The sequence below is a fragment of the Protopterus annectens genome, chromosome 17.part0, assembly GCF_019279795.1.
Source record: "Protopterus annectens isolate FY-2018-M chromosome 17.part0, PAN1.0, whole genome shotgun sequence".
NCBI lineage: Eukaryota > Metazoa > Chordata > Ceratodontiformes > Protopteridae > Protopterus > Protopterus annectens.
In genome coordinates this window covers 96,486,847-96,513,792 of record NC_056751.1, presented here as the reverse complement: position 1 = coordinate 96,513,792, position 26,946 = coordinate 96,486,847, and the positions used below count along the sequence as shown (strand labels likewise).

The window sequence follows — 26,946 nt, the reverse complement described above, 5'->3', positions numbered from 1 at the left end:
ATGATACGTTCCATGGCCTTGCAGACCAGGCTCAACAGGCTAATGGGGCGGTAGTTCCTGGGGTCCATGGTGGCTCCCCCCTTGTGGAGTGGGATAACCGTCGCAGTGCACCATTCAGTGGACACAAAGCCTGAGGTCAGACTATGATTGAACATGGTACTTAGGTGGGGTGCCAGTTCATTCTGTAGTTAGTGTAGAACACAGCCTGAGCTGTTGTCTGGTCCCATGGATGCTGTGTTCTTGGCTTTGAAGAGTGTGTTTTTTACCTGTGCAGCCGTGATTACAGGAACTTTGCATTCTTCCGGTATAGAGATGGGCCCTTTAGGGGGTGAGGGGGGGTAATGTTATCACTGACCCTATCTGCCAGGATGTTGGCAATATCAGTTGGGTCTGTATATTTAGTGCCATTGTGCTGTAACTCAGAGCAGATCTGAGTGTTGCCATTGAGATTCTTGACATAGCTATAGAATGCTTTGTGGTTGTCTTTAGAATCAGTGGCGATTTTGTTTTTATAACTAGCTTTGGAGGATTTTATCAGGGATTGCAGCTTCTTACTGATGCTGACCAGGGAGCTCCTCCACTCATGGGGTTTTACTCTCTTTTGCACCAGTTTTTTCCTTCTGTTGTACAGTCTGTTTATGGCAGGGGAACACCAAATTGGCTTCCTTTGTTTCGGAGGATAGCGTCTTGGTTCTGTTTGGGATAGCACGATCCATGCACGTACTTATAAAGTGCAATTGTGTAGGATTCAGTAGTCGTAACTGTATTGTCCATCTGCATGGGTGTCATGAAGTTCACCACTTCTGTCTCAAGAAGCATGAAGTTGGCTTTTGAGAAATTTTTTACCATGGTTTCCTTAATGGGGGGGTGGAGGCAGGATGTGGATATCTAGGGTGATTAGCTTATGGTTGGATCAGACCAATGAGGCGTTGACTTCAGGTGTGTTTGTAATGACTAGATCTAGGATATTGTTGCCCCTGGTGGGGGTGTGGATAAGTTGATCCAGGGCATTTGGAGTTTATGAATTCCAGAAAGCGTTGAGTGAAGGAGTTGGTACATGAGTAGTTTTCCCAGTTAATGGTGGGGTAGTTGAAATCGCTCATTATCAGAGTGTTTGGTTGAACCCTAATATTTTCCAGTATATCAAGAAAAGATGAGTGGGAATCCTAGGGCATGGTGGGGGATCTGTAGCAAGCTACAATTTGGATTGCAGTTTTGCCCAGAGTTAGTTGCACTTGGATAACCTCGGATGCATTATGCTGAGCAACTAGCCTGGAGGTGTGGATATCCTAAATGAATATGCACACACCTCCACCTTTGGTGTTCCGGTCCAGGTTACATGGCCGAAAAGTGTGGTATGAGTTATAGCCTGGTAGTGCAGGGGTGCACTCTGGAGCCTTGAACCAGGTTCTCAGTCACTGCACAGATATCAATGTTCTCCATTTTAAGGAGTGCCTCGAGTGAGTGCATTTTGAGATTTAGACTTCTATTTTGTTATGTATATATGTATGTATGTATATATTATTATGTTATGTATATATTATTATGTTATGTATATATGTTTCCACTCACTTCTATTAATGTGTAGCAACTGTTTTAGCAGGTTTCTACTGGCTGGGTGTTTTACAGTAGGATTCAGTGAAACCATCACAATTTTTCTTGTTGTTTGTACTGCTGTTACATCAAATAAGTTTATAGTCTGTTGCCATATGGCTAAGTGTTCTTTTTTTTCTCTCTCTTTTCTTTCTCACTGCTAATCTGTAGTACATATGTTAAGTTATGTATATATGTTTCCACTCACTTCTACTGAAGGCTTCTATTATAATACCTGATTTTATGTTTGTATGAACTAACAGATTTCTACATGTAAACCTAATCTTAGTAACCCCAGACTTGCATGTATACACATAACTGTTGTTAGTTTATTTTTCTTTCTGTCCTTCAATATTGTGGAAGCCAGCATTTTTGTTTTTAGTAATCCCAAACTTGCATACCTACAAATATCTCCTGTATTGTCCTGTTTAAAAGCTATGAAGCTGAAATGCAAAACTGTGAAATATAGTGCACTGCTTTTGTTTTCCAAACATTACTTAAGGTGGATGAGTAGACAAATAGTACTGTACCTAACTAGTTCAACCATCAAGAAATCCTTAACTTTTTCTCTCTCTCTCTCTCCCTCCCAGTGAAACAAGCACATATACCTTCTGCAGCAGCACCAGTAGTCAGAGTTATCATATCACACTGCCTAAAGAACTTGCACAGCTGAATTTCACCTGCAGTTGGCAAGAAGTACACAAGCAACAAATAAAGTTAAATCTATGTAAGTAATATGCAAATAACTTAATTTGTTAAGTCTAGTTTGGATTGTTTTGTAGTGTTGAATCTGCTGGAAGGTTACAGGGACGTCGGGAGGCATACTGACTGTACGCATTTCAGTACAGTTTATTTGGAGTGGGGGGTAGAATCTGGCTGGCTGTAGCAACCATGATTAGCTACAAACCAATGGCTGCTGATTGGTCCCGCTTTAGTTGCGAGAGAGCGTGTGAGAACACGAGAGTAGATAGCCAACATTAAAAGGGAGTACATGGGTAAAGTCAGTCTAATCTTAAGTTCCAACCTCCACTGACTGACCTGGCTCATCTTGTGTTGCTGCGGAGATTTGCACCTGAACCTGAAATTCCTGACTGTACGTGTAAGTAAGTTTAAAAAAAAAATACTACTGGTTGATTACTGTAATAATGACACAGTATAATATTGAAGAAAGTGAACTCGTAGCGATTTCGTTGATTTTCGCAACTTAATCGGAAGAGCATTTTTTTTTTGGGGGGGGGGTTCCAAGTGCTTAAGTTGCTTACCACTCGCAAGCCACATGCTAGTGGCTTTTATTCATCTTTTCCTTTCCTCAAGCAGCTTTCTTTTTTTTTTAAATCACATTTAAGTGCGCTGCGCCTACCATGGACGTAATCTTCTGAGTGTGACTGGTGGATGCAGATGAACAAGACAAGCAAGTCTCTCTCAACTGCCCGGTATGCGGTATTGGTGGTAAAAAAACTTGTAGCGATTTCGCTGATTTTCGCAACGTAATCGGAAGAGCATTTTTTTTTTTTTGGGGGGGGGTTCTAAGTGCTTAAGTTGCTTACCACTCGCAAGCCACATGCTAGTGGCTTTTATTCGTCTTTTCCTTTCCTCAAGCAGCTTTCTTTTTTTTTTAAATCACATTTAAGTGCGCTGCGCCTACCATGGATGTAATCTTCTGAGTGTGACTGGTGGATGCAGATGAACAAGACAAGCAAGTCTCTCTCAACTGCCCGGTATCCGGTATTGGTGGTAAAAAAGTACTGTTTTCCAATCCAATCCAGTGTAGAAATTAATTTTAAGCAGCAGTGGCGTGTGCATTTAAAATCTGTAGTAAAACCCACCAACAAACCAAACAAAATACAATTGCGCAAACACAATGGCAGTCATATGTTTGAAACAAAACCAGCCACCATTGAGAAAAACGCTAAAAATATGGTAACAACTTCTTACTGTCTGTATAATTTCTTTATTAAAGAATGATGAAGCGCTTAGCATATTTTTGGTGTTCTTTTCACAGTGGCTGGTTTTGCAGTTACTGTTGCCGTAGGGAATTCTTTGTTTGTTGTGTTTTTTTTTTTTTACTACTTAAAATAGCACTGCCTAGAAAATCCAACATGGCTGACATATCTTTTAAGAATGCCAATGTGTTCTCTAATCTCTTGTAATAGGTAACAACACTGGATGCACGGAGACATGCATGTGCACTTTTCCTTCTTTCTACAGTCTTCATCTTCTTTTGCTAATGATTGATTATTTGATAGTAGTTTACTAATTATTTGGTATTTGAGAGCAGTTTGTCTAGATATGATGCCATTTTTGAAAAAAACAGAACAGATGGTCAAAAATAATTTAGCATGTAAGCATAAGAAATTAGAAATAGATGAACTTGATTACAAGTGCTTATCCCTACCTAAAGCTTATCATTTCTCACTTCACAGCTTGGGATTACCACAGGATATAGGGTATCGGTGCTGCAGTAACGTTGTCGCCTCACAACAAGACGCAAGACGTTCTCCTGTTCGATTCTCAGCTAGAGCGTCTTCTGTGTGGAGGCATACGTGAATGGGACGTGCCTTTGTTGAAGGTTGTGCGTCAGTGCTGGTAACTCGGCATGTAAAAATCCACTACCAATCATTAGTGGACCTGAGTTCCGCTGTGGCGACCCCTAACCGGGATAAGCCGAAAGACACAAAATAGGGTATCATAACAACACTAAGGGGGTACCTTTTGAAAGGAATAGGGACGGTAGTGATTTTGGTTGAAATAACAATTTCATGCATAATACGTCTCACACTTATAGGGAGGACATTGAGGTTTTTGAGCAAGAATTCCTCCCATTGCATAGATCAGAAAGGTTGGGCAATAAAAGCAGACAGAAGGATTGTTTTAGATGCACTGAGACAGTCATTTTTGGTTGTACACTCTTCCTTCTTTCTACAGTCTTCATCTTCTTTTGTTTCTTGGAATGTAACCCTTTGGTTACATTTAACCGTGCACTGTATTAATATCTTGTTTTTAAATCATTGCTTCCGTGTTATTACTGCCACAAGGCAAATTAACTAAAAATGTAAGACTATCTTATCACAATGTGTTTTGGGCATGTCAGTCTTCCTGAGACTGAATAAAACAATGTATTCTATCTTTTACATCCTTAGGTGTTTAAAATTTTTGCCTAGTTAATCTACAGAAGTGCTGAGTTTACTGAACATTAATATAAAGCAATAAAAGGGAACCTTGGAGGAAATGATTCATTTTGATGTAATTTTGTGATTACTGTGCATACAAACACATTGCTGAAGAAGTCGTTAGGGAAAATGTTTAATTTTTGTGCTTGTGTACATGGAAAAGTAATTAAGGGAACATTGGGGGAAACAATTTATTTTGATGTCATTAGATGCTTGTGCATACATGGACAAACCTGACAGGGTCATTGGAGAAAATTTCATTTTAGTGCTTGTACATACACAGACAAAGTACTGAAGGAGTCTTTGGGGGAAAATGTTTAATTCTTGTGCTTGTACATACATGGACAAAGTACGCCAGGAATCCTTGTGGGGAATTTGTGGTTACTATGCATACAAACAGACAGCTGAAGTCACTGGGGAAATTTGTTTTATTTTTGTGCTTGTGCATACGTGGAAAAGTAATTAAGGGGAACCTGGGGGGGGGGGGGATGATTCATTATGAAGTCATTTGGTGGTGCTTGTGCATGCATGGACAAAGGTGACTGAAGGGGTCATTGGAGAAATTGTTTCCTTTTAGTGCTTGTGCATACATGGACAAAGTACGCATGGAATCCTTGTGGGGAATGATTAATTTTGACGTACTTTTGTGGTTATTATGCATACAAAGACAGCTGAAGTCACTGGGGAAATTTGTTTTATTTTTGTGATTTTGCATATATGGAAAAGTAATTAAGGGAACCTTGGGGGAAATTATTCATTTTGATGTCATTTGCTTTTGGTCATTAGGGGAACTGTTTCATTTTGGTGGTTGTGCATACATGGGGAAACTACTGAAGCAGACTTTGCGGGGGATTTAACCCCACAGCATATTATAGTTTTCATTTATTAGTTATTTCTTGAGTGTTTATGGTACTACGACATGGGTTTATAGATTTATGCTGAACCCTTTACTATTTGGAATCTATTTCTCAGAAGTCTAGGCCAAATGAAAATGGCCTGTGGGAACATGGCTATAACATGGCTAGCCTATTAAATGTCCTATGGCCATTAGCATTGTAACCTCCTATAAATCTGTGAACCCTGGATCTTATAACTTTGTTTGGATATTAACTGCAGCTTGCCAATTCTTGGTTTGGGCATCTTTCTGTAAGAATGCAGTGTGAGAAGAGAGTACTGTATTATAATATGTTAGTAGTTGTGCAAAGTTTTTCTGTATTGTACACTTTTGTCTGTATTTTGTTGAACATTTCAGGGTTAGTGTTTATTTCCAAGGAGTTCAATTCATCCAAGTTGGAAACTTCTGGTAGAAGCCTTGTTGTGCTTTTACGTGATTGGCCCGGGAGATTAACTGTATAAAAGCCTAGCTAATTCTAGTACTGCTAAATGGAGGTATCTAGCTAGGCATGTATATTTTATAAATGTCTTTTCTTCACTGTATTTTCTGAGGGCATCTGATGGGTGTCTGCGACATTTATTTTATAAAGAAGATTTCTGGTATGAAATGGCTATCTGTAAACAAGGCTTTCAGGCATTCCATGGTCCAGTGATCAGTGCAGACATTGATATGGTAGCCTAAATTGCTGCCACCCTGAACTTTTAAAGAGAAGGAAGCAGAAATTCAAAAAGCACACACTAATAAAAAAATTAAGTATTTGTGTAAGTAGATGCCTTCCTACTGATTGCATGTCATTTTAGAAGGTTTACTTTCAGCAGCAGTAGCCAGGTGGGAACGTATTTGTGAGGGTGGTGGTGTTGCAAATTACAGATGCAGTATGAAAACTGTTTTACATCAGAATTCATGTAAGTGCATGTTGATACTCTAGCCTCTGCTTGAGAAAAGAACGAGACTTCCACATTTGCGTCTGCGCATTTCCATGGTTGCAGCTGCGTAGTTGCTTGTTTGCCCATTCCCACGTTACTGACTTGCAGTTTGTTGCTTACCTTGCTCTGACAGTTGGAACTTGTTGCTGAATGCCAAAATTTTAAACAAGCTGTTCCACTTAAGCAATAAGTAGCTACACTCTTAAGCACTGTTGGCATACCTCTCAACTCTTAGCAGAAGAAATCTGGACAAAGACCACAATAATGTGTGAACAAAGGCCCAAAAATAGGGACATATTTTACATATTTATCTTATAAACTTAGAACATTGCTAGAACATCAGAATTTGTGTTTGCATGCATTTTCTGAAATATATGAATTCTGAAATTCAAATGTATGCTATTTAGTGACTTTAGTCCTCTGATTTGCCAGAAATCCACAAATTGTTGAAGGAAAAAAACAAAAGTATGGAGGTGAAAATCTGGACATTCTGCAAAACTCAGCACAGTTGTGAAGTATGGACCCAGTGTGTGTTGTACATGAAAAGAAAGCACCCCAATTTTAACAGATCTGCTTGCTCATCTGAAACTGTGCCAGCAATGAGATCACTGCTGTATCCACCTTGGAAGATGCTAGCTTCTGTGCAGTTACTGCGATATGGTTCACAGCAGCAGACAGCACCCTGGCTGTGCAAGGCTCAGTGCCTTCCTCACATTCAGACCTCAAAAAGAGCATCAAAGAACCAAAGGTGGAGGTGTATCCTTCTTCATTAAAGCCAAATACAGCAGGAGACTAGTTAAACAGTGACTCACTTGTACTACTCCAGTACATCAAGACTGTTTTTGGCTTCTTGAGAGTTAGATTTGTATAAGCAAAGATTTTTTCCTTTTATTATATAGCCTATTTATATTAGAGTTTAAATTTTGAATTTCGTGTTGCATTTATTTCTCAGGAACACAGCTGCATCTATACAGCTGCTTTGATATGCATGGAATTTGACAGTATTCTGTAGTGTGGAAATTTGATACAAGCCTAGCAGACGGACCTCATCCTTAACCTCATGCCCTGTGCCCAGACAACAACTCTACTGCCATGTGCACAGTAGATCACTTAACACTAGCTTATATGTGGCAATTTATTTATTTAAAATTCCCTGTAACCACACCTAAGAGTATGCTGAGAGATTTCCCTAACTTTTAAGGGCTACTTGCCTAGGGGCTGCAGATCCTACAGTCAGCAGCACTAGTGGGGCTAAAACAAACCACTGCCATCAGTGCAAGGGGAGGGAGTTTAGTCCTAGGGGAACCAAATTGGTTGACTATGCCATCTATCTAGGGAAAGAATGAGCTGCCAAACTCTTGGCTTGGATACAGAATATCTGGTTTTCAATCCCAAGACAGAATCCAGCAAAAGGATGACGTGACATTGGACAACAGCCATTGAAAAGGAATAAAGGGGTTAACCTGGATGGCAGGACTCAGATGTGACTTCTCAGCAGAAGTGACCTGGATAGACATGTCCAGTGAATATGCTGTTGTCGTTAAATTTGTTTTTACCTGCAACAGCTTTTAATACAACAACCATCCGATTTTGCGATTTACCTCAGAAGCATTGTGGCAGTACTTTACTTATATTTCTGTGCATGTAAGTGTATACGTATTACATGTACATTACACACAGCTATTCTGCTGCATTAATACAGCTTGTATTTCTGATAGGATGGAAGCTGCAGTGAAGAGAAAACAACCATCTGGTGCCCAGCAGAGGAAAGCGAAGCATACACGAAAAGAGGAGATTGCTCAGCTTTCAGCAAGTGTGGCCTCCTTCCTGACTCAGTAAGCACATGTATTTGCTGGTGATACACTATACAAAGCAGTACTGTGTGAACGCATTTCATGCTTGTGCTTCATGTGTGCATTTCTTTGTTTTACTGCTGGTGATACACTATACAAAGCAGTGCTGTGTGAACGCATTTCATGCTTGTGCTTCATGTGTGCATTTCTTTGTTTTACTGCTGGTGATACACTATACAAAGCAGTGCTGTGTGAACGCATTTCATGCTTGTGCTTCATGTGTGCATTTCTTTGTTTTACTGCTGGTGATACACTATACAAAGCAGTGCTGTGTGAACGCATTTCATGCTTGTGCTTCATGTGTGCATTTCTTTGTTTTACTGCTGGTGATACACTATACAAAGCAGTGCTGTGTGAACGCATTTCATGCTTGTGCTTCATGTGTGCATTTCTTTGTTTTACTGCTGGTGATACACTATACAAAGCAGTGCTGTGTGAACGCATTTCATGCTTGTGCTTCATGTGTGCATTTCTTTGTTTTACTGCTGGTGATACACTATACAAAGCAGTGATGTGTGAACGATTTCATGCTTGTGCTTCATGTGTGCATTTCTTTGTTTTACTGCTGGTGATACACTATACAAAGCAGTGCTGTGTGAACGCATTTCATGCTTGTGCTTCATGTGTGCATTTCTTTGTTTTACTGCTGGTGATACACTATACAAAGCAGTGCTGTGTGAACGCATTTCATGCTTGTGCTTCATGTGTGCATTTCTTTGTTTTACTGCTGGTGATACACTATACAAAGCAGTGCTGTGTGAACGCATTTCATGCTTGTGCTTCATGTGTGCATTTCTTTGTTTTACTGCTGGTGATACACTATACAAAGCAGTGCTGTGTGAACGCATTTCATGCTTGTGCTTCATGTGTGCATTTCTTTGTTTTACTGCTGGTGATACACTATACAAAGCAGTGCTGTGTGAACGCATTTCATGCTTGTGCTTCATGTGTGCATTTCTTTGTTTTACTGCTGGTGATACACTATACAAAGCAGTGCTGTGTGAACGCATTTCATGCTTGTGCTTCATGTGTGCATTTCTTTGTTTTACTGCTGGTGATACACTATACAAAGCAGTGCTGTGTGAACGCATTTCATGCTTGTGCTTCATGTGTGCATTTCTTTGTTTTACTGCTGGTGATACACTATACAAAGCAGTGCTGTGTGAACAGATTTCATGCTTGTGCTTCATGTGTGCATTTCTTTGTTTTACTGCTGGTGATACACTATACAAAGCAGTGCTGTGTGAACACATTTCATGCTTGTGCTTCATGTGTGCATTTCTTTGTTTTACTGCTGGTGATACACTATACAAAGCAGTGCTGTGTGAACACATTTCATGCTTGTGCTTCATGTGTGCATTTCTTTGTTTTACTGCTGGTGATACACTATACAAAGCAGTGCTGTGTGAACGCATTTCATGCTTGTGCTTCATGTGTGCATTTCTTTGTTTTACTGCTGGTGATACACTATACAAAGCAGTGCTGTGTGAACGCATTTCATGCTTGTGCTTCATGTGTGCATTTCTTTGTTTTACTGCTGGTGATACACTATACAAAGCAGTGCTGTGTGAACGCATTTCATGCTTGTGCTTCATGTGTGCATTTCTTTGTTTTACTGCTGGTGATACACTATACAAAGCAGTGCTGTGTGAACGCATTTCATGCTTGTGCTTCATGTGTGCATTTCTTTGTTTTACTGCTGGTGATACACTATACAAAGCAGTGCTGTGTGAACGCATTTCATGCTTGTGCTTCATGTGTGCATTTCTTTGTTTTACTGCTGGTGATACACTATACAAAGCAGTGCTGTGTGAACGCATTTCATGCTTGTGCTTCATGTGTGCATTTCTTTGTTTTACTGCTGGTGATACACTATACAAAGCAGTGCTGTGTGAACGCATTTCATGCTTGTGCTTCATGTGTGCATTTCTTTGTTTTACTGCTGGTGATACACTATACAAAGCAGTGCTGTGTGAACGCATTTCATGCTTGTGCTTCATGTGTGCATTTCTTTGTTTTACTGCTGGTGATACACTATACAAAGCAGTGCTGTGTGAACGCATTTCATGCTTGTGCTTCATGTGTGCATTTCTTTGTTTTACTGCTGGTGATACACTATACAAAGCAGTGCTGTGTGAACGATTTCATGCTTGTGCTTCATGTGTGCATTTCTTTGTTTTAATGCTGGTGATACACTATACAAAGCAGTGATGTGTGAACGATTTCATGCTTGTGCTTCATGTGTGCATTTCTTTGTTTTACTGCTGGTGATACACTATACAAAGCAGTGCTGTGTGAACGCATTTCATGCTTGTGCTTCATGTGTGCATTTCTTTGTTTTACTGCTGGTGATACACTATACAAAGCAGTGCTGTGTGAACGCATTTCATGCTTGTGCTTCATGTGTGCATTTCTTTGTTTTACTGCTGGTGATACACTATACAAAGCAGTGCTGTGTGAAAGCATTTCATGCTTGTGCTTCATGTGTGCATTTCTTTGTTTTACTGCTGGTGATACACTATACAAAGCAGAGCTGTGTGAACGCATTTCATGCTTGTGCTTCATGTGTGCATTTCTTTGTTTTACTGCTGGTGATACACTATACAAAGCAGTGCTGTGTGAACGCATTTCTTTGTTTTACTGCTGGTGATACACTATACAAAGCAGTGCTGTGTGAATGTATTTCATGCTTGTGCTTCATGTGTGCATTTCTTTGTTTTACTGCTGGTGATACACTATACAAAGCAGTGCTGTGTGAACGCATTTCATGCTTGTGCTTCATGTGTGCATTTCTTTGTTTTACTGCTGGTGATACACTACACAAAGCAGTGCTGTGTGAAAGCATTTCATGCTTGTGCTTCATGTGTGCATTTCTTTGTTTTACTGCTGGTGATACACTATACAAAGCAGTGCTGTGTGAACGCATTTCATGCTTGTGCTTCATGTGTGCATTTCTTTGTTTTACTGCTGGTGATATACTATACAAAGCAGTGCTGTGTGAATGCATTTCATGCTTGTGCTTCATGTGTGCATTTCTTTGTTTTACTGCTGGTGATACACTATACAAAGCAGTGCTGTGTGAACGCATTTCATGCTTGTGCTTCATGTACACTATACAAAGCAGTCACACTTAGTTTTATGTTACAGTACAGTTACAAGGCCTATCACAAGTTGTCAGTAGCTACTACAAGGTGTGCATACACTGATGTCATAAAAATGTGCTGTCCAGAAACAAGGATTAACATTTATTCCTGTGCTGTAAGCATTTTATCCAATTCAGGGTTAGCTGCAGGGAGCAGGAACCTGTTCCAATACTCAGTGGATGCAAGAGAAAGGAACTAATCATGGGTAGGATGCTAGATCACTGAAGAGCATACACATACACACACACGCACACACACACACGCATGCATGCATGCATGCACGCACGCACGCATGCACGCACACACACACACACACACACACACACACACACAATCTGTGGTTAATTTGGAGGAACATTTGTCTTTGGAATGTGAGGAGAAACAACAGCATATCGCGGAAACAAACTTGGATATGCAGTCTCTACATGAAGGCATGCCAGGTAGGAAATGAGCTGGAGAACCAACTGCAATTTGACAGCAATGATAACTGTTGCAACTCTGTGCCACCCGAGATTAACATGACTGGCTGACACACTCAGAATTGTTACTACTTCAAGCATCTGAATACTGCAGAACTTTCACTTGACCACACACAGGCACTTGAAATGAAAATTATCCTCCAAATACATAACGAATTTACACCAAACGATTCCTGCAGAAAACAACAGTGCTCATCTCAGGTGGAACCATCAAAAAAGATCCATTTTTATTCGCCCATTTAATGAATAATAAATTCTATGATTTTTGTGTATCATGAGATGTATGATAGATCCTTCTTAGAAACTATTGCTCTAAATGAAAGCTATATCCTTATCATAACGTTAAATCCGTGTTATCTTCTTCCATCCAACTGAACATATGTGGTTATTGGATCTTATTGGATCCAACCTTGGTGCCTTTTTCCAACTTCTTGGATCCAGGACTCAGGCTCCTACCCTTACTCATAATTTCTTCTTGTACCGACAATACCTCAGATTGAGTTTGCCTGTATGCACCTAATATTTTTTCCAAAAACACTAAAAATGGGCAGCATACAAACAGTGAATGGAACAATAACCCATCTCAAGGCTGAATATTTGACAAGGTCCTGGACACATGCAACTCAGTCAATTAACATGAAAATATAAATATTGGCTGTTGAATACGCTCCTAATAAGACAAGAATTTAAAAGATAAATTTGAACAAAGAGCATAAGGCAGATACAATTTCAACGTTATCCGACCATTAAACAGTATCGAATATGTAGTCTGTACACCAAGAGCAAAAGGTTAAATGATTAATAAGTCATCTAAAAGTTACCAAACAAGCAAAATGTTCTGAAGTTCTCCAACATAAAGCAGATGCAATTCCAATGTATCGCTACTGTTACTATGTTGCCAAAGGCACTTTCTGTGCGTCAAAAGGCTAAAAGTTTAAATATTTCAAAAGTTACCAAAAGATTCCCAGGCAAACCATGAGATTTTAATGCATTCCCATCTTCCTTCGACATGTTTGTAGGTTACTACCAGCTGAACAAAACTGTTGAAACAACGCCAGCTAGCTATTCTGTGCAGTCGACCAAAACATGCAAACCAGTATGCAAACAAATCAGTTTGGACAGCGTTCCACTACTCGGTCAATGAATCCCTTATTCAAAAGAAGCAATATTCATTTCACTCCATTCCACCTTCCAAAAAACGGATCGACCAAGTAAATAATCCAAGGACTTTATATTTATTTAATATACAACAAATTGGCTAAGCGCCACCCGTAGGCTTCATCAGGCCACTTTATAACTGATGCAAAATTCAAATACATTTATAATACTTTTTAAGGATAACATCACTTTCTCTAATTAGTGCATCAACTTACATGCTTTCAAATCACGCTCAACCTTTGTATTACTTTAAAAACATCAATATGCAAACTCTACAATAAAAACTAAATCATTCTTAACAAAAATAGTAAAAATACTAGCATTATAATTAAACCACCTTCTAACTATTCTACTTTTTATTTATCGTGGCTGTGCACACACGCTAATACTTGCCAGTCTGCGCACAAAAACGGCATACATTTGTTATACATGTAGGCATGATGAATTCATCAATACATATGGATTATACAGTTTAGTTCGATATATCCAATGTTTTTATGCATATAATTAAGTGACACCAGTGCAAATGCTTTATCTGAGTATTTGGTTGGAGTCCTTTATGGTAAAACTTTTATATATGCATAATAATACACAGTATATATGCATATAATTTTAATATTTTAAGATGCATCGGTGCTAGTACAATTATTCCATTGTTAAAATTTTGTTACTTTTTGTGTGTTTATATTATAAGTTTGCCTTTGCCATGTTAAATGTATATAGCGTCAAAAACGCGTACTAACTACAGCTATATATATATATATAGCATTTAGCATTTGCAATGTCCATTAGACCTAGCAAATGTATGCCGTTTTTGTGCGCAGACTGGGCAAGTATTAGCGTGTGTGCACAGCCACGATAAATAAAAAGTAGAATAGTTAGAAGGTGGTTTAATTATAATGCTAGTATTTTTACTATTTTTGTTAAGAATGATTTAGTTTTTATTGTAGAGTTTGCATATTGATGTTTTTAAAGTAATACAAAGGTTGAGCGTGATTTGAAAGCATGTAAGAGTTGATGCACTAATTAGAGGAAGTGATGTTATCCTTAAAAAGTATTACAAATGTATTTGAATTTTGCATCAGTTATAAAGTGGCCTGATGAAGCCTACGGGTGAAAGCGCTAGCCAATTTGTTGTATATTAAATAAATATAAAGTCCTTGGATTATTTACTTGGTCGATCTGTTTTTTGGAAGGTGGAATGGAGTGAAATGAATATTGCTTCTTTTGAATAAGGGATTCATTGACCGAGTAGTGGAACGCTGTCCAAACTGATTTGTTTGCATACTGGTTTGCATGTTTTGGTCGACTGCACGGAATAGCTAGCTGGCATTGTTTCAACAGTTTTGTTCAGCTGGTAGTAACCTACAAACACATCGAAGGAAGCTGGGAATGCATTAAAATCTCATGGTTTGCCTGGGAGTCTTTTGGTAACTTTTGAAATATTTAAACTTTTAGCCTTTTGACGCACAGAAAGTGCCTTTGGCAACATAGTAACAGTAGCGATACATTGGAATTGCATCTGCTTTATGTTGGAGAACTTCAGAACATTTTGCTTGTTTGGTAACTTTTAGATGACTTATTAATCATTTAACCTTTTGCTCTTGGTGTACAGACTACATATTCGATACTGTTCAATGGTCGGATAACGTTGAAATTGTATCTGCCTTACGCTCTTTGTTCAAATTTATCTTTTAAATCAGTCAATTAACAGCCACTAGATGACAAGTTAGGCATGAGGAAGGAAAGATGGATAGTTGAGCTGAACAGAAGAAGATAACACAGATCTAGTATTATGGTAAGTACACGGTCAAGTGGCCTCCGAAAGACATGTGTGAATGGGCGTGCCTTCGTTGAAGGTTGGGCATCAGGCTGGCAACTCGGCACCATAAAAAAATCTACTGCCAATCATTAGTGGACCGGAGTTCCGCTGTGGCAACCCCGAACCAAGAAATGCCGAAAAGACAAACAACATAATGTGTATCCGATGTTGCCTCTTCCTTCCAACACAGTATATGTGATAGATTCCCCAACTACCAATAATCCAGGCTGGTCTCATGGAATGACATTCCGAAGAATGGTGGATCTGAAAGATGCATAGGATCTAGATGCATCGCTGGCTTGTAGTCAGAAACAAATGTGTGAAAAGTAGACCAAGTAGCAGCAGCACAAATCTCATGTAATGGTAGGATAAACTCAATAATGCTTCGATAAAAAATGCAAAAATTCTTTATTGACGAGCTCAGAGTAAGCGCTTTCACGACCTCTGTGGTCGCTTCATCAGACTACATTCAAACAAGCATTATTGTATTTATCCTGAACAGTTGTGGTGGTTTGGCGCTGCTCTTCTGTTGCTGTATTATTGCCTGCTCTGAGCCCTTCCTTTGCGGTTGTTGGTATACATTTTCTCTTTTTTAGTTTTGCTGCTTGTGATACCAACACTGAACATGGCTGAAGGATTTGAAGTCTATATGGGGATATCTACCAGCAGTAATTTGGATCGTATTCTATGTATGGAAACTAACCCTCTAATCAGTCAGCCTATCTTCCCTGAGCGATGCATTAACACTAATGAAGGTATGCAGCTACGTTTCAAGGAACAATTTTGTGATTATGAGAATAAAATGTTCAAATTTAAACATCTGCAATGGCAGAGACTTTATTTTGAGGCTGCACTAAGGTATAAAATTGTACCCAGGGTACGAGTCCTAACTCTGCCTACTTATGGAGACCTATATCCTGATCTCCTTAAGAAATGGCAACAAATGAACCTACAGTTAGGATATGATTACATGAAATTGCTGATTGAATATTTTTTACCTCAGGAACATGAACTGACTGAGGACTTGAAGCGTTCCTACACGTATATTCTGAATACTTTCTCTAGTGACATTATCCTTGATAGAATTGACATTTTACACGAACAGATTTTGGAGTAAGAAAAATGCCTGCAGAGCAACAACTTAAAGAAACTTCAGAGAGATTTAACAGATTTCCAGAGTGGGAGGGTCTTCGCATGGCCCAGACCTTCCAAACAGGAGAATGAACGACCTTCCTGAGCTACATGGCACAGCCCCTTCTTCAAGCATAGTGGAAGAAAATACTAACTTACCAGCGAGACCCACTGAAGTTATGCACTCGCTAGGCACTGCACCAGAGGTAACCAATACTGCATCCATAGACCATTCCTCTACCTCCAGTAAGGTTGACAATGTTAACCCTAATACTATAACTAAACCTTTTTTGGAAGAGGAGAGGCGACCGAAGGAATTGCCACTACTTCCTTTTCAATTACAAGAACCGCTGCCCATCAAGGAGAGATCGAGGAGCCGTGGAAGGAGAGGCAAAGGCCTAAACAGGCAGAATGTTCCAACACAGCAGCAGAGATTCACCAGGAGCCAAGTTTCAAAGGTTTGGTCCTGAATATATCTGACATTACTTTGACTGAGTCGCAACTATCTGTTTTAAATAGAGGGTTATCTTTTATTCCTACCCAGAAAACTGACTTAGCTGACATTTTGCAAGAGTTGAGGCTTTTTGCCAGAACACTCACGTTAAAAACTATGTTTGGGAAGTCTGATATTGTACGCTCAACTTTTTCCAAACCCAGTAGTTTTGTTCCTAAAATGCATCCGGTAGTGGATACTTTTGTTGCAGTATGTGAGGCTGAAATTAGACATATTTTTGCAGATGGGACTCATTGTGGTTACTATAATCTCAGCACAACTGAAAATCATGCACTTTATGAGTTAAATTTATTTTATTTTATTTTACATGCGGATAAGGGGGGAGGGGTAGTAGTACTCAACAAAGATTTATATCTTTCGCAAATGCTTTTACTATTGAATGATGTTGATACGTATCAGAAAATTACTGCCATACAAGCTAAAGCTATTTCTGATAGAGTGTCTGTGATGATTTTTGACCTGTTGATAGAAGGTAGAATAACAGAGGAATTATTCAAATATTTTATTGTTGACATACCTTTGTACCCTTCTATCTATGGACTACCTAAAGTCCATAAAAACCTCTATACCCCCCCCAATGAGACCCATTGTCTCCAGCAGAGGCTGAAGTACTGAGCCTTTATCCATATATGTGGAAAAGGCCTTACAACCAGTACGTGAGACCTGTGGCAGTGTATTAAAAGACACAAATACATTTTTGTATAAGCTATATGATGTAGTTAGGAATACCACGGAACAGTACTTTTTTGTTCCTATGGACATCACATCATTATTCATGGTGATCCCCAATGCTTGGGGCATTGCGAATATTCGGCATCTATTGTTCTCCAAGCAATTTTACTCTAGTGATAAAGTGAATTTGATATGCTCAATGTTGGAGATTATATTACAGAATAATGTGTTTTGCATTGGTAGTGACATGTACCTTCAGAAGATTGGCGTAGCTAGGGGGACTCCCTGTGCCAATAGCTATGCCAATCTAGCCCTAGCTGAATGGGAGAGCACCTCTTTCCTGATCAATCCAACTTTTCAACCATACCTGAAATGGTATACTCAATTTGTGGATGATGTTTTTCTCCTGTGGAGAGGCACGCTAGATGAACTAAACATTTTTACTGAGTTTCTGAATACCATAACATCGTTTCTTAAAATTACTAGTAAAGTGTCTTCAGAAGACATAGACTTCCTGGATGTTAAACTTAAGAAAAGTGACATCTTGGGTATTCAGACTAGCATATATAGGAAACCGACTAGGAGAAATGCATTGCTACATAGAAGCAACATGCACCCTAAATTTGTCAGTAAAAATGTAGTAACAGGACAAATTCTTAGAACTATGAGACTGCATAATGGTGATGTCCAACTTCAGTCAGCGCTTGATGATTTGGGGAGTGAATTTATAGATAGAAGTTATTCACATAAGATGTTTTGTACATAGGTATCTGAATTAATGGCAGAGAAGTCTTCCAGAGGTAAACCTCTGTTTACGGATAGAATAGATCATAATATAGGGCATGACCCTAGTGAACAAAATAAACTTAGATTTCCACTCACATATACTGGGGATATTGGAACATTCTGTGATGTATTTAAACAGAACTGGAATATTTTAAAGACTATAGGTGAACTAGATGGACTACTGGATGATACACCTAGGTTTGCCTTTAAGAATAAGAAAAATCTTAAGCGTCAACTATGTTACTTAGACCGAATAGTTATAACAAGATGTCACAAAGGAAAGGTACTTATAATGCAGGAATTGCACAGCATGTCAATATGTGCACTCCTGCTTTAAATACACTCATATGGCTCCAAACTTTGAGATAGTGGCTACACACTACGCTGATTGTAAAACTAAGAATCTAATATATTTTGCTTTTTGCACAGCATAGGCAAGATGAATCGTATGCTTAAGGAGCGTATTCCAGAGCATTATAGGGATATCAATAATCATAAAACTACCAGTGCTCTTTAAAAGCACATAGAACAAGAAGGTAGTAAAAAAAAAAAAAATGTTTTCTTTGTATTTTTTCTTTGTATTTTCATTGGGATGTAACATTTCACTGTGGAGCTTTTCTCCCCGGGCCTCCACTGAAAGCGGGCTCTCGGGCACAGTGGACCTCCCCGGTCACCAACTGTAATAAATAAATAAATATAAATAGTTCACACATTTTTAAGTTTTTTGTTTTGGATATTTTATCAGAAGGGAAGAGAGGTGGTGACATTAAGAATCGTACCGAAGCTTTAGAACAAAAGTGGATTTTTAAATTAAATGCATATACACCACCAGGTGTTAATGAAATGGTTTCTTTGAAGCCGTTTCTTAAAGCTAGAAGTTTAAAACACTAATGAGACAGAGAGATGTATATATGCATACACATTTTATTCTCTCTAATTTTATATATGTATTCTTGTTTATACTTTATATCTGTACTAAGGCAGCTATCAGTTATCCAGCATGTTTCACATACTGTCATTTAGTATGTCTAATATGCAGTTACTTAATATGTCTTATATACATGTGTATATATATATATACATATATATATATATATATATATGTATATAATTTTATTATGTCTTTTCAGCATATACTGTTTTTAGGCACTATGGTCCTTTAATGACTTGATTCAATTTACAAGGTGTTAATTGCTCTATGCATTTAAGCTGAGAAACTGTTTGTTTGAATGTAGTCTGACGAAGCTACCACAGAGGTGTTGAAAGCGCTTACTCTGAGCTCTTCAATAAAGATTTTTTGCATTTTTTATCGAAGAATTATTGTATTTATCCTGAACAGTCATGGAGGTTTGGCTCTGCTCTTCTGTTTCTGTATTATTGCCTGCTCTGAGCCCTTCCTTTGTGGTTGTTGGTATACATTTTCTCTTTTTACCTTGCTGGAATAAGCCAGCTAAAGAATCCAAAATGGATGGTAAAAGAGCTGAAAAGGATCTAAGCCCCAAGAAGAGGCCCAGATAGCAAATTTATTCTATTTGCATTTGTATATCTTTATGGTACTTTTTTGTGACTTAGTTAAAATATGAATAACTGAAGCAGAAAGCCTGGCATTCCTGGAAACCACTGGAAATGAAGCAAAGATGCAGTTAAGTGAATCTGACTGGATGGGTGAGACAGATTTGGACGAGGGTCCAATACCCATGATGAACACTTCAGGTGAGGCCAAAGGAAGGGAAACCAGACCTGTTGGGTCCAAAAGGGGGCAATGAGAATCACTGTTGCCTGGAACTGAATGACTTTATGAAGAAGAGGAAAACAGTAAATGGTAAAGGAGACCCAGTGGCCAAGTGTGAACTAGAACATCCCTTGTTGACTATCCTTCTCAGGGGATTAGGAAAAGTAGCTGCTGCACTTGAAGTTCAGATAAAATGCAAAGAGTTCACAGCATGGCTTGCCTCAGCGATGGAAAATCTTATCAGCACTGACAGGTTGAGGAACCACTCATGAGGCAAAATAATAGATCTGCTCGGTTTGTCTACCAAAACAGTGGGATTCCCCGGGATACAGAAACCATTGGGAAGACATTGCCCATTGCTACACCATCATGGTTTCCTCAACATGACAGCCCCCTTGTTTGTTGATATACTAGACTAAAGTCATGTTTGTCAGTTTGAATGGATATCATAAACTTTGGGATGGAATTCTAGATGGCCTGCAAATCTAGGAGGGCTGCCTGCATCTCCAATATGTTAATGTGAAGATTAGTCTCTGTCAGTGACTGGGTGCCTTAAACCATCTTCCTTTCAAAATGACCCCTCACACCTGATGGGAGGTGTCCACTGTCATCATGGTCATTGGGAGAAGAAAAATGAAAGGCTGATCCCACATGATTAGTGTAGAGGTCAACCACCCAGAAATTTAATATCTGCATACTGGCATGAGGTATATCAGAAATCACAATGGCTAGTGCATCGTTGATCACGGAACTGATACGGTTCATGGCAATACTCTCATGTAAAACTTTATCTGAGGAATCAACACAATGGATGCAGCCGATGATCCCAGTGGTCAAAGGATTAGTCTTAATGAGGAATTTGAAGAGAGGACCTCAGAAGCTTAGTGATGGAGGGACAGAAATCTTGAGTCCAGAAGTTTTGCAATTTGGGATGTAGTGTTCAAGTGGCACCCTATGAACTCTGCTGCTTGTGTCAAAGTCAGTTGGCTTTTGCTTAAGTTTACAGTAATCCCCAAGTGGTGAGAGAAAAAGAGCAAAAGATCCCTCGACTCAACATGTAGATCCTTGGAAGCGAGTGCTTTCCAGCAGAAAGCAGAGAAACCTCCTGGACTGCCTCACTATCTTGATATGGTAGTATGCATCCTGAAGCTCTGTCAAGCACATTCAGTTGTACTTCCACAGAAGAGTAGAATGCACTGAACTATAACCGCCTGGAACTTTGATTCATGAACTGATTGAGGTGGCTGAGATCTAGAATGGGTGTGAGGTCCACTGTCTTTTCTGCAACCAAAAAGAGTCTTGAAGAGACACAGATCCACAGTGGCCTGATAGGACCTCCTAGATGACTCACATTTCTAGCAGCTTTGAAACTAAAATACCTAAAATCCTTGACTGGGAGGAATGTTGGTAATATTTTTCTTGCTAATTTGGGAGAAAGTAAAGGGGATAGTGTAGCCACCACTGATAATTATCTTCTTCACCCAATAACCTTGAGTGCAGAAATAAGCACCCCAGAAAGGTCCTGGGCAAAATTCTAGGATTTAAGAAAGCATAACTTCTTTCCACCCTTCTGGTTGTGGAAAAAAATCCTTGGGGGTGGAATAACATATGCCAATGACAGAGAGTTTTGCCCTATTCTTCCCACTTCTGGGGAGCATATTTTTGACTTGGGTCCAAAAACAGTTAAACCATGGAAGGGAGCACTGATGAAACCAATAAAGGGAAAAATGATGAAAGACATCTTGAAGCTTTCCACAAAGTCACACAGATGCATCCAGGCATGCCTGCAAGTAGCAATGTAAGTGCTTGCTGCTCTTGGACTGCCATCAGCTGTGATGGACAGCAGCTGTATGGACATGTTGGAAATTGATTAAGGGTAGACAGTACGATTCCACAGTTTTCTGTATACTGCCAGGCAGATTACCAAAGAGGGACTTGGAGATCCTTGGTCAGGTCCCTCTGGAGATGCGTCATGCAGGTCAGGTAATTCAGCAAGCATAGAGCCAACGTCTCTGAAATTTAAGTCTGCTTTCCAAATGAGTTCAGCATATTAGACTCTCTGTTGTGGGGGTGAACAGTAGTGCACTTCTTAGAAAGCCTACTTTCCAAATGAGTTCAGCATATTAGACTCTCTGTTGTGGGGGGGGGGGGGGTGAACAGTAGTGCACTTCTTAGAAAGCACCTTTTTTGTGGCAGCTGCAACCACAATGGCATCTACAGTGAGACCTTTGCTCCAATATGGCGTGTTCCTGGGAGAAACAAGTATCTTGTTGTGTTTTCTGGGAACTGGCTCCACCACACCAGGTTTTTCCCAAACCTGCTGAAAAACCAAATTGATGGGCTTGTCAGTGGGCAGGACCACCCAGAAGGCAGATGAGCCATCTCTAAAATCATTGAGGAATACTGACTCCTCTAGCAAGGGTGTTTTGGTGGACAACCCCCCCCCCCATACCGTTTGCTTAATCAATTCCAGAATATCTCCAAAAGATACATCTTCTAGAGGGGATCCAGGGGACCTCTCCCCTTCATCAAAGTTGTCATCTTCAGTGAGTGACTTCTAAGAGAAGTCAAGATGTTTCCTCTTTCAAGTTAATTTCTTATGGTGTTCTCTAGTGGGAGACACAGAACCAGTGGGGGAACATCAACAGTCAGGATCTCTCAAGGCTTACAATAGTTGGCTGATTCTGTTTGACAGGATGAGTGAAAAGAGGAGCAAGAGAATCCAGAGAGGGGTCAGGGCAGTGCCGAATGTATGTAAGAGAACCCTCTCAAATGCTTCAAAAGTCAATGCAGAGACCGGTGCCAAGGAAGATTCCATAGGGTCCTGGGATCCCAAAGAATGACTGTCCCTGGTCCCAATCCACCTCTGCTCCTAAGCCAACATTGGAGCTGAGTTGTCTTAGCTTCTCAGCTCTGAGACCCTTCGCAATCAGACTTGCTGGAGTTGAAAGGGTAAGGGATACTGCTGGAGTCAATGCAGACAAAGGTTTCTGCTCCAACAAGTTTCTTTCAAAGGTATCACTCGGAAAGGTGGGTAGTGGATACAAAGAGCAGACCAGAGAGGAAGATACCAATAAGGGTGGTATTGAGTCTTGACTGATGGGAGATGGATGGGGGGACTTTTATCTAAATTTGTGTCCTAAGATATTTTTGCATTATCCTGTCAATATTGGCTTCTTAAAGGCTTCTCAACCAATTGAAAGGACCTTAAGGAGGATGTCACCGAGGATGGCCTGAAAGACTAGTGGGTCAATCTTTCTTGTACGAAATGTTAGCATCATACAGTCAACATAGGCTTCTGAAAGGCTACTCAATGATTGAAAAGATGTCAAGGAGAATGTCACTGAGGATGACCTGGAAGACCAATGGGTCGATTTTTCTTGTATGATTAGAGAACAGAGCCAAGGCCCAGTTGGCTCCAGAAAAAAGCTACATGGAGGAGATGATGATCAGATCTGAACCTGTTCCTGTACAATCACCATATCTAACCCTTTCATAGTCTTCAGCATGAGAAAGACTAGGGACCTCCTCCTGGCTTTCTCTCTAATCATCCTTACTTCCCTTTCTCTCTCCTTTCAGAACTGAAAGTCTGCAAACAAGATTGGGAGTATTTCAGGGACAAGATGGAATGATGGGTAGGGAAGAAGCCTAAATCCTGGATCCAAAAGCTTGAAGAACGGTGTCAAGGTTGGATCTGATTGGATCTGATAAACCCATACATTAAGTCAGACTAAACAGACAGCATCAGCTCTACAATTTGAAGGCCTGTTTGAAAGTGATGAGGAACACATAAGGAAGAGACTTAAAAAAAGAAGAAAGCATATATCAACAAATGAGTCAGACAGGACTTCCAGGACAGATGCACACTGAACAGTTTAAATTCAACTCTTTCAGAGTGAAAACAAAAACTGAAACACAACAGCCAGTGATACTGTAAACCTAAGTAAAATTCAGTTACTGACTAGTAAGTGCATTGCCTGGATATCTCCAAAGAAAAAAACTAACAGAGCCTGAAAGAAAATCAACTAGAAAAGGTGAAGAGAAAACACTGCTTGGGAAGAATACTGCAGCTGTTCAGCAAAAAGCAGTTCAAACTCCAGCTTTGGTGCAAGGTATAGCTTCCAGTAATCTAGAGGAAAACATTAGTCAAATGTGTTCAAAATTGATTAAAATAAAACACTGGAGGAGTATATCAACTCAAATAACAAAAAGCTAGAAAAAATGGAAGCAGCTTTAAACAGATGTTCCAATGAGCTGATAAAATATCAAAAATCAGAGACTGAAATGAAAAAATGTTGGCAGAGTATGAGACTGCTCAAGAAGAGATGCTTCAAAAAATGGTGGAATTAGAAGAGAGTGCACTTATGGGAACCTAAGATTTTCTGCTGCACCAGAGAAACTAGAAGAAACAGACTGTATTCATTTTATAAAGGCCCAAATAAGCAACTGGACTGGTTTTCCACAGTAGCAACTGTTAAATGACAGGGCACACCATGGGTATGCTCCAAATATGGCCATGAGAAAGCAGCTAATACTTTTATTTTTGTTTTTTGCTGCTACTAATACTTTTATTAGTAAAGATGTAAACCTAGCAGCAGAAAGTTGATCCTGGCAAAACTGTGGCAAAAGGGCAAAGTATCAAAAGTTGGAGGCAAAAGAATGTTTGTGGAAAATGATTATTCACTGTACACCACGCAGAAGAGAAACACATTTATTCCAGTAATCAGGGAATATTGGAGGCAGGTCTGAGATCCAAGCTGGCATATTCAGCTGGCTTCAGAATATTTTTTCCAGGAGGATTAAATTCATTTTTGATACACAACAGGCTAAGGATGACATGCAAAAGTTTGTCCAACAAAAAATGAGCCATCAAACAGAATGGAACCCTGCTTCTCATTCTTCTGATAATAAAGCACAAGGAGAGACTTTGCCTATGAAACCTTCTCCACTGTTCCAAAGGAAAATGCTTGACTGACAGAGAAAAGCACAGGAGAAGACCAGAAGAATCAACAGTACTATGGAACTGAATTAGAATCTGGAGCTGGTTGATGGAGATGAACACAAAGAAGACCAGCAACACAGAAAGTAGTGAATACATGTGAGACTGCAAAGCATCAATCGCATTTGTGAAATATGGCTGTAAAATAACAAGTGGAAAGAGATGATTTTTGTTAACTTTGTTAAACTTGTGAGGAACTGTAAAACATTTGTATCAATTCATATCATTAATGTTTGGATGGACTCTGAGGGAAGAGGAATGAAAAAGGTAAGTGCAAACATTTTCTTTTCTTTGAAACTTTTCACAATATAAACTGCATATTTTATAGTAAGGTATTTTTAGTTATTCTTGCATGTGATAAAGATATTAAGTAAACAAATACCTTGTTTTCCTTCTCTTTTCTCTTTTTTGGTATAAGAAATGTAGGCATAACAGTGCAAAAAGTATAAAAGCTAGACAAAAGCATGTTTACATTAATGGGCTCAAATCTTGGATTACTAAAGGGGTAAAGGTACACATATTATAATATATGTGGAGCTGATATGTTTTCTATAACTTCTGCATAGTGACTTGATGGACTGGGCCCTTGGCTTAATCTAATAACACATTTTATGTGGAAACAAGTAAATATGGGAATAACAAATGCATAGCCGGCTTTAGGCACCAGCAAACCCTGTGGTCGTTGGGGGCCCCCTATTCCTGGGGGCCCCAACCACTGCAAGTTATCTTTTCTTGATATTTTGTAAAATGTCTGTCAAAACAACAAAAGCTAGTACAGGAATCTTGCACATTTAATAAACCAGGTGGGTAATAACTCTTATTTATATCTTCTTTAAAATTCAAAGATATTGCTGGTTATAGTAACAGTGCATTATCAAGCAACAGCTTTCACAATTCCATTAAATATTTTACCACTGACATAGTGCCCTTGGCTTAGTTAAACCCTGCTGGTGGACATTCTCTCCACTAAAACTAACAACATATCCAGCTTTAGGTAAAATACCACCAAGACCACCGATCCAAGAAGTAAGCAAATTTAATGAAACACTTAGTAACTCGGCTTACACAGCCTTCCAAGACTAAAAGTGTTTTGTAGTGTTTTTACTCTTGGAAGGCTGTGTAAGCTGAGGCGCTAAATGTTTCATTTAATTCGCTTACTTCTTGGATTGGTGGTCTTTGTGGTATTTTATCATTTTATTTTTTTGTTTTTTTAAGTTGTATTTGATATCCAGCTTTAGGTACCTGCAATACCCATGGCTGCAAGGCACCCCCTAATCATCCTTGACTGCGTGGGGGCCCCACAAAAGCTGTGGCTAATCGGGGGAAAATGAGGAGGAAAAAATATATTAATTTCCTGATTAGGTTATTTAACCTGAACAGGGTTATGATATGACTCTGTTATAATAAAGCTGGTAATGAACATAGGCAAGGTAAGCACCAGACAGATCATCAGCCCAGCATGACTGATCTCATTACATATCTTGGAGTTTAAGAACAGCTGATGCTTCTGATCTTCAGGGATGGTTTTCTTGTACAGGGAGTTTTATAAATACTGGCAGAAGAGCAGATACTATAGCTCACAACTTCTTTGCTGAAGAGTTCAGTGCAATACCAATAATACCAGAATCTTCTTTTTCTTTTGGCTTTTTCCTGGTTAGGGGTCGCCACAACAGATCACCTGTCTGCTCATGATTGGCAGTTCAGTTTTATGGTGCCAAGGTGCCAGCCTGGCGCCCAACCTTCCACAGAAGGCACACACACTCACACCTAGGGCCAATTTGGAATGTCCAATCCACCTACAGCATGTCATTGGGATGTGGGAGGAAACTAGAGCACCCGGAGGAAACCAACGCAACCACAGGGAGGACATGCAGACTCTGGACAGAAGGCACCTCAGCCAAGAATCGAACTGGAGAACCTCTTGCTGTGAGGTGGCAATGCTAACCTCTGCACCACCGTGGCTGCCCACCAATAATACCAGAATAAAGGCTCAAAATCAGGAACATGTTTTAAATATTACTCTAATTCAATTAAAAAGGTAATAGAATAACACATTGTGCATCAACATGCATT

The 26,946-nt window shown here is 39.5% G+C and overlaps 2 protein-coding genes across 2 annotated transcripts in view; one reads left to right on the top strand and one right to left on the bottom strand.

Moving 5' to 3' along the window:
• SLC49A3 (solute carrier family 49 member 3) overlaps positions 1 to 2,316 on the top strand; it is a 1,094,331-nt gene extending 1,092,015 nt beyond the window's left edge. The window contains exon 10 of the mRNA XM_044059106.1: positions 2,184 to 2,316. Within this exon, the coding sequence (XP_043915041.1) occupies positions 2,184 to 2,266 (83 nt within the window). The 3' untranslated portion in view covers positions 2,267 to 2,316. The remainder of the gene's footprint in view (positions 1 to 2,183) is intronic.
• DGKQ (diacylglycerol kinase theta) overlaps positions 1 to 26,946 on the bottom strand; it is a 2,194,335-nt gene that overhangs the window by 220,309 nt on the left and 1,947,080 nt on the right. The window lies entirely within an intron of this gene.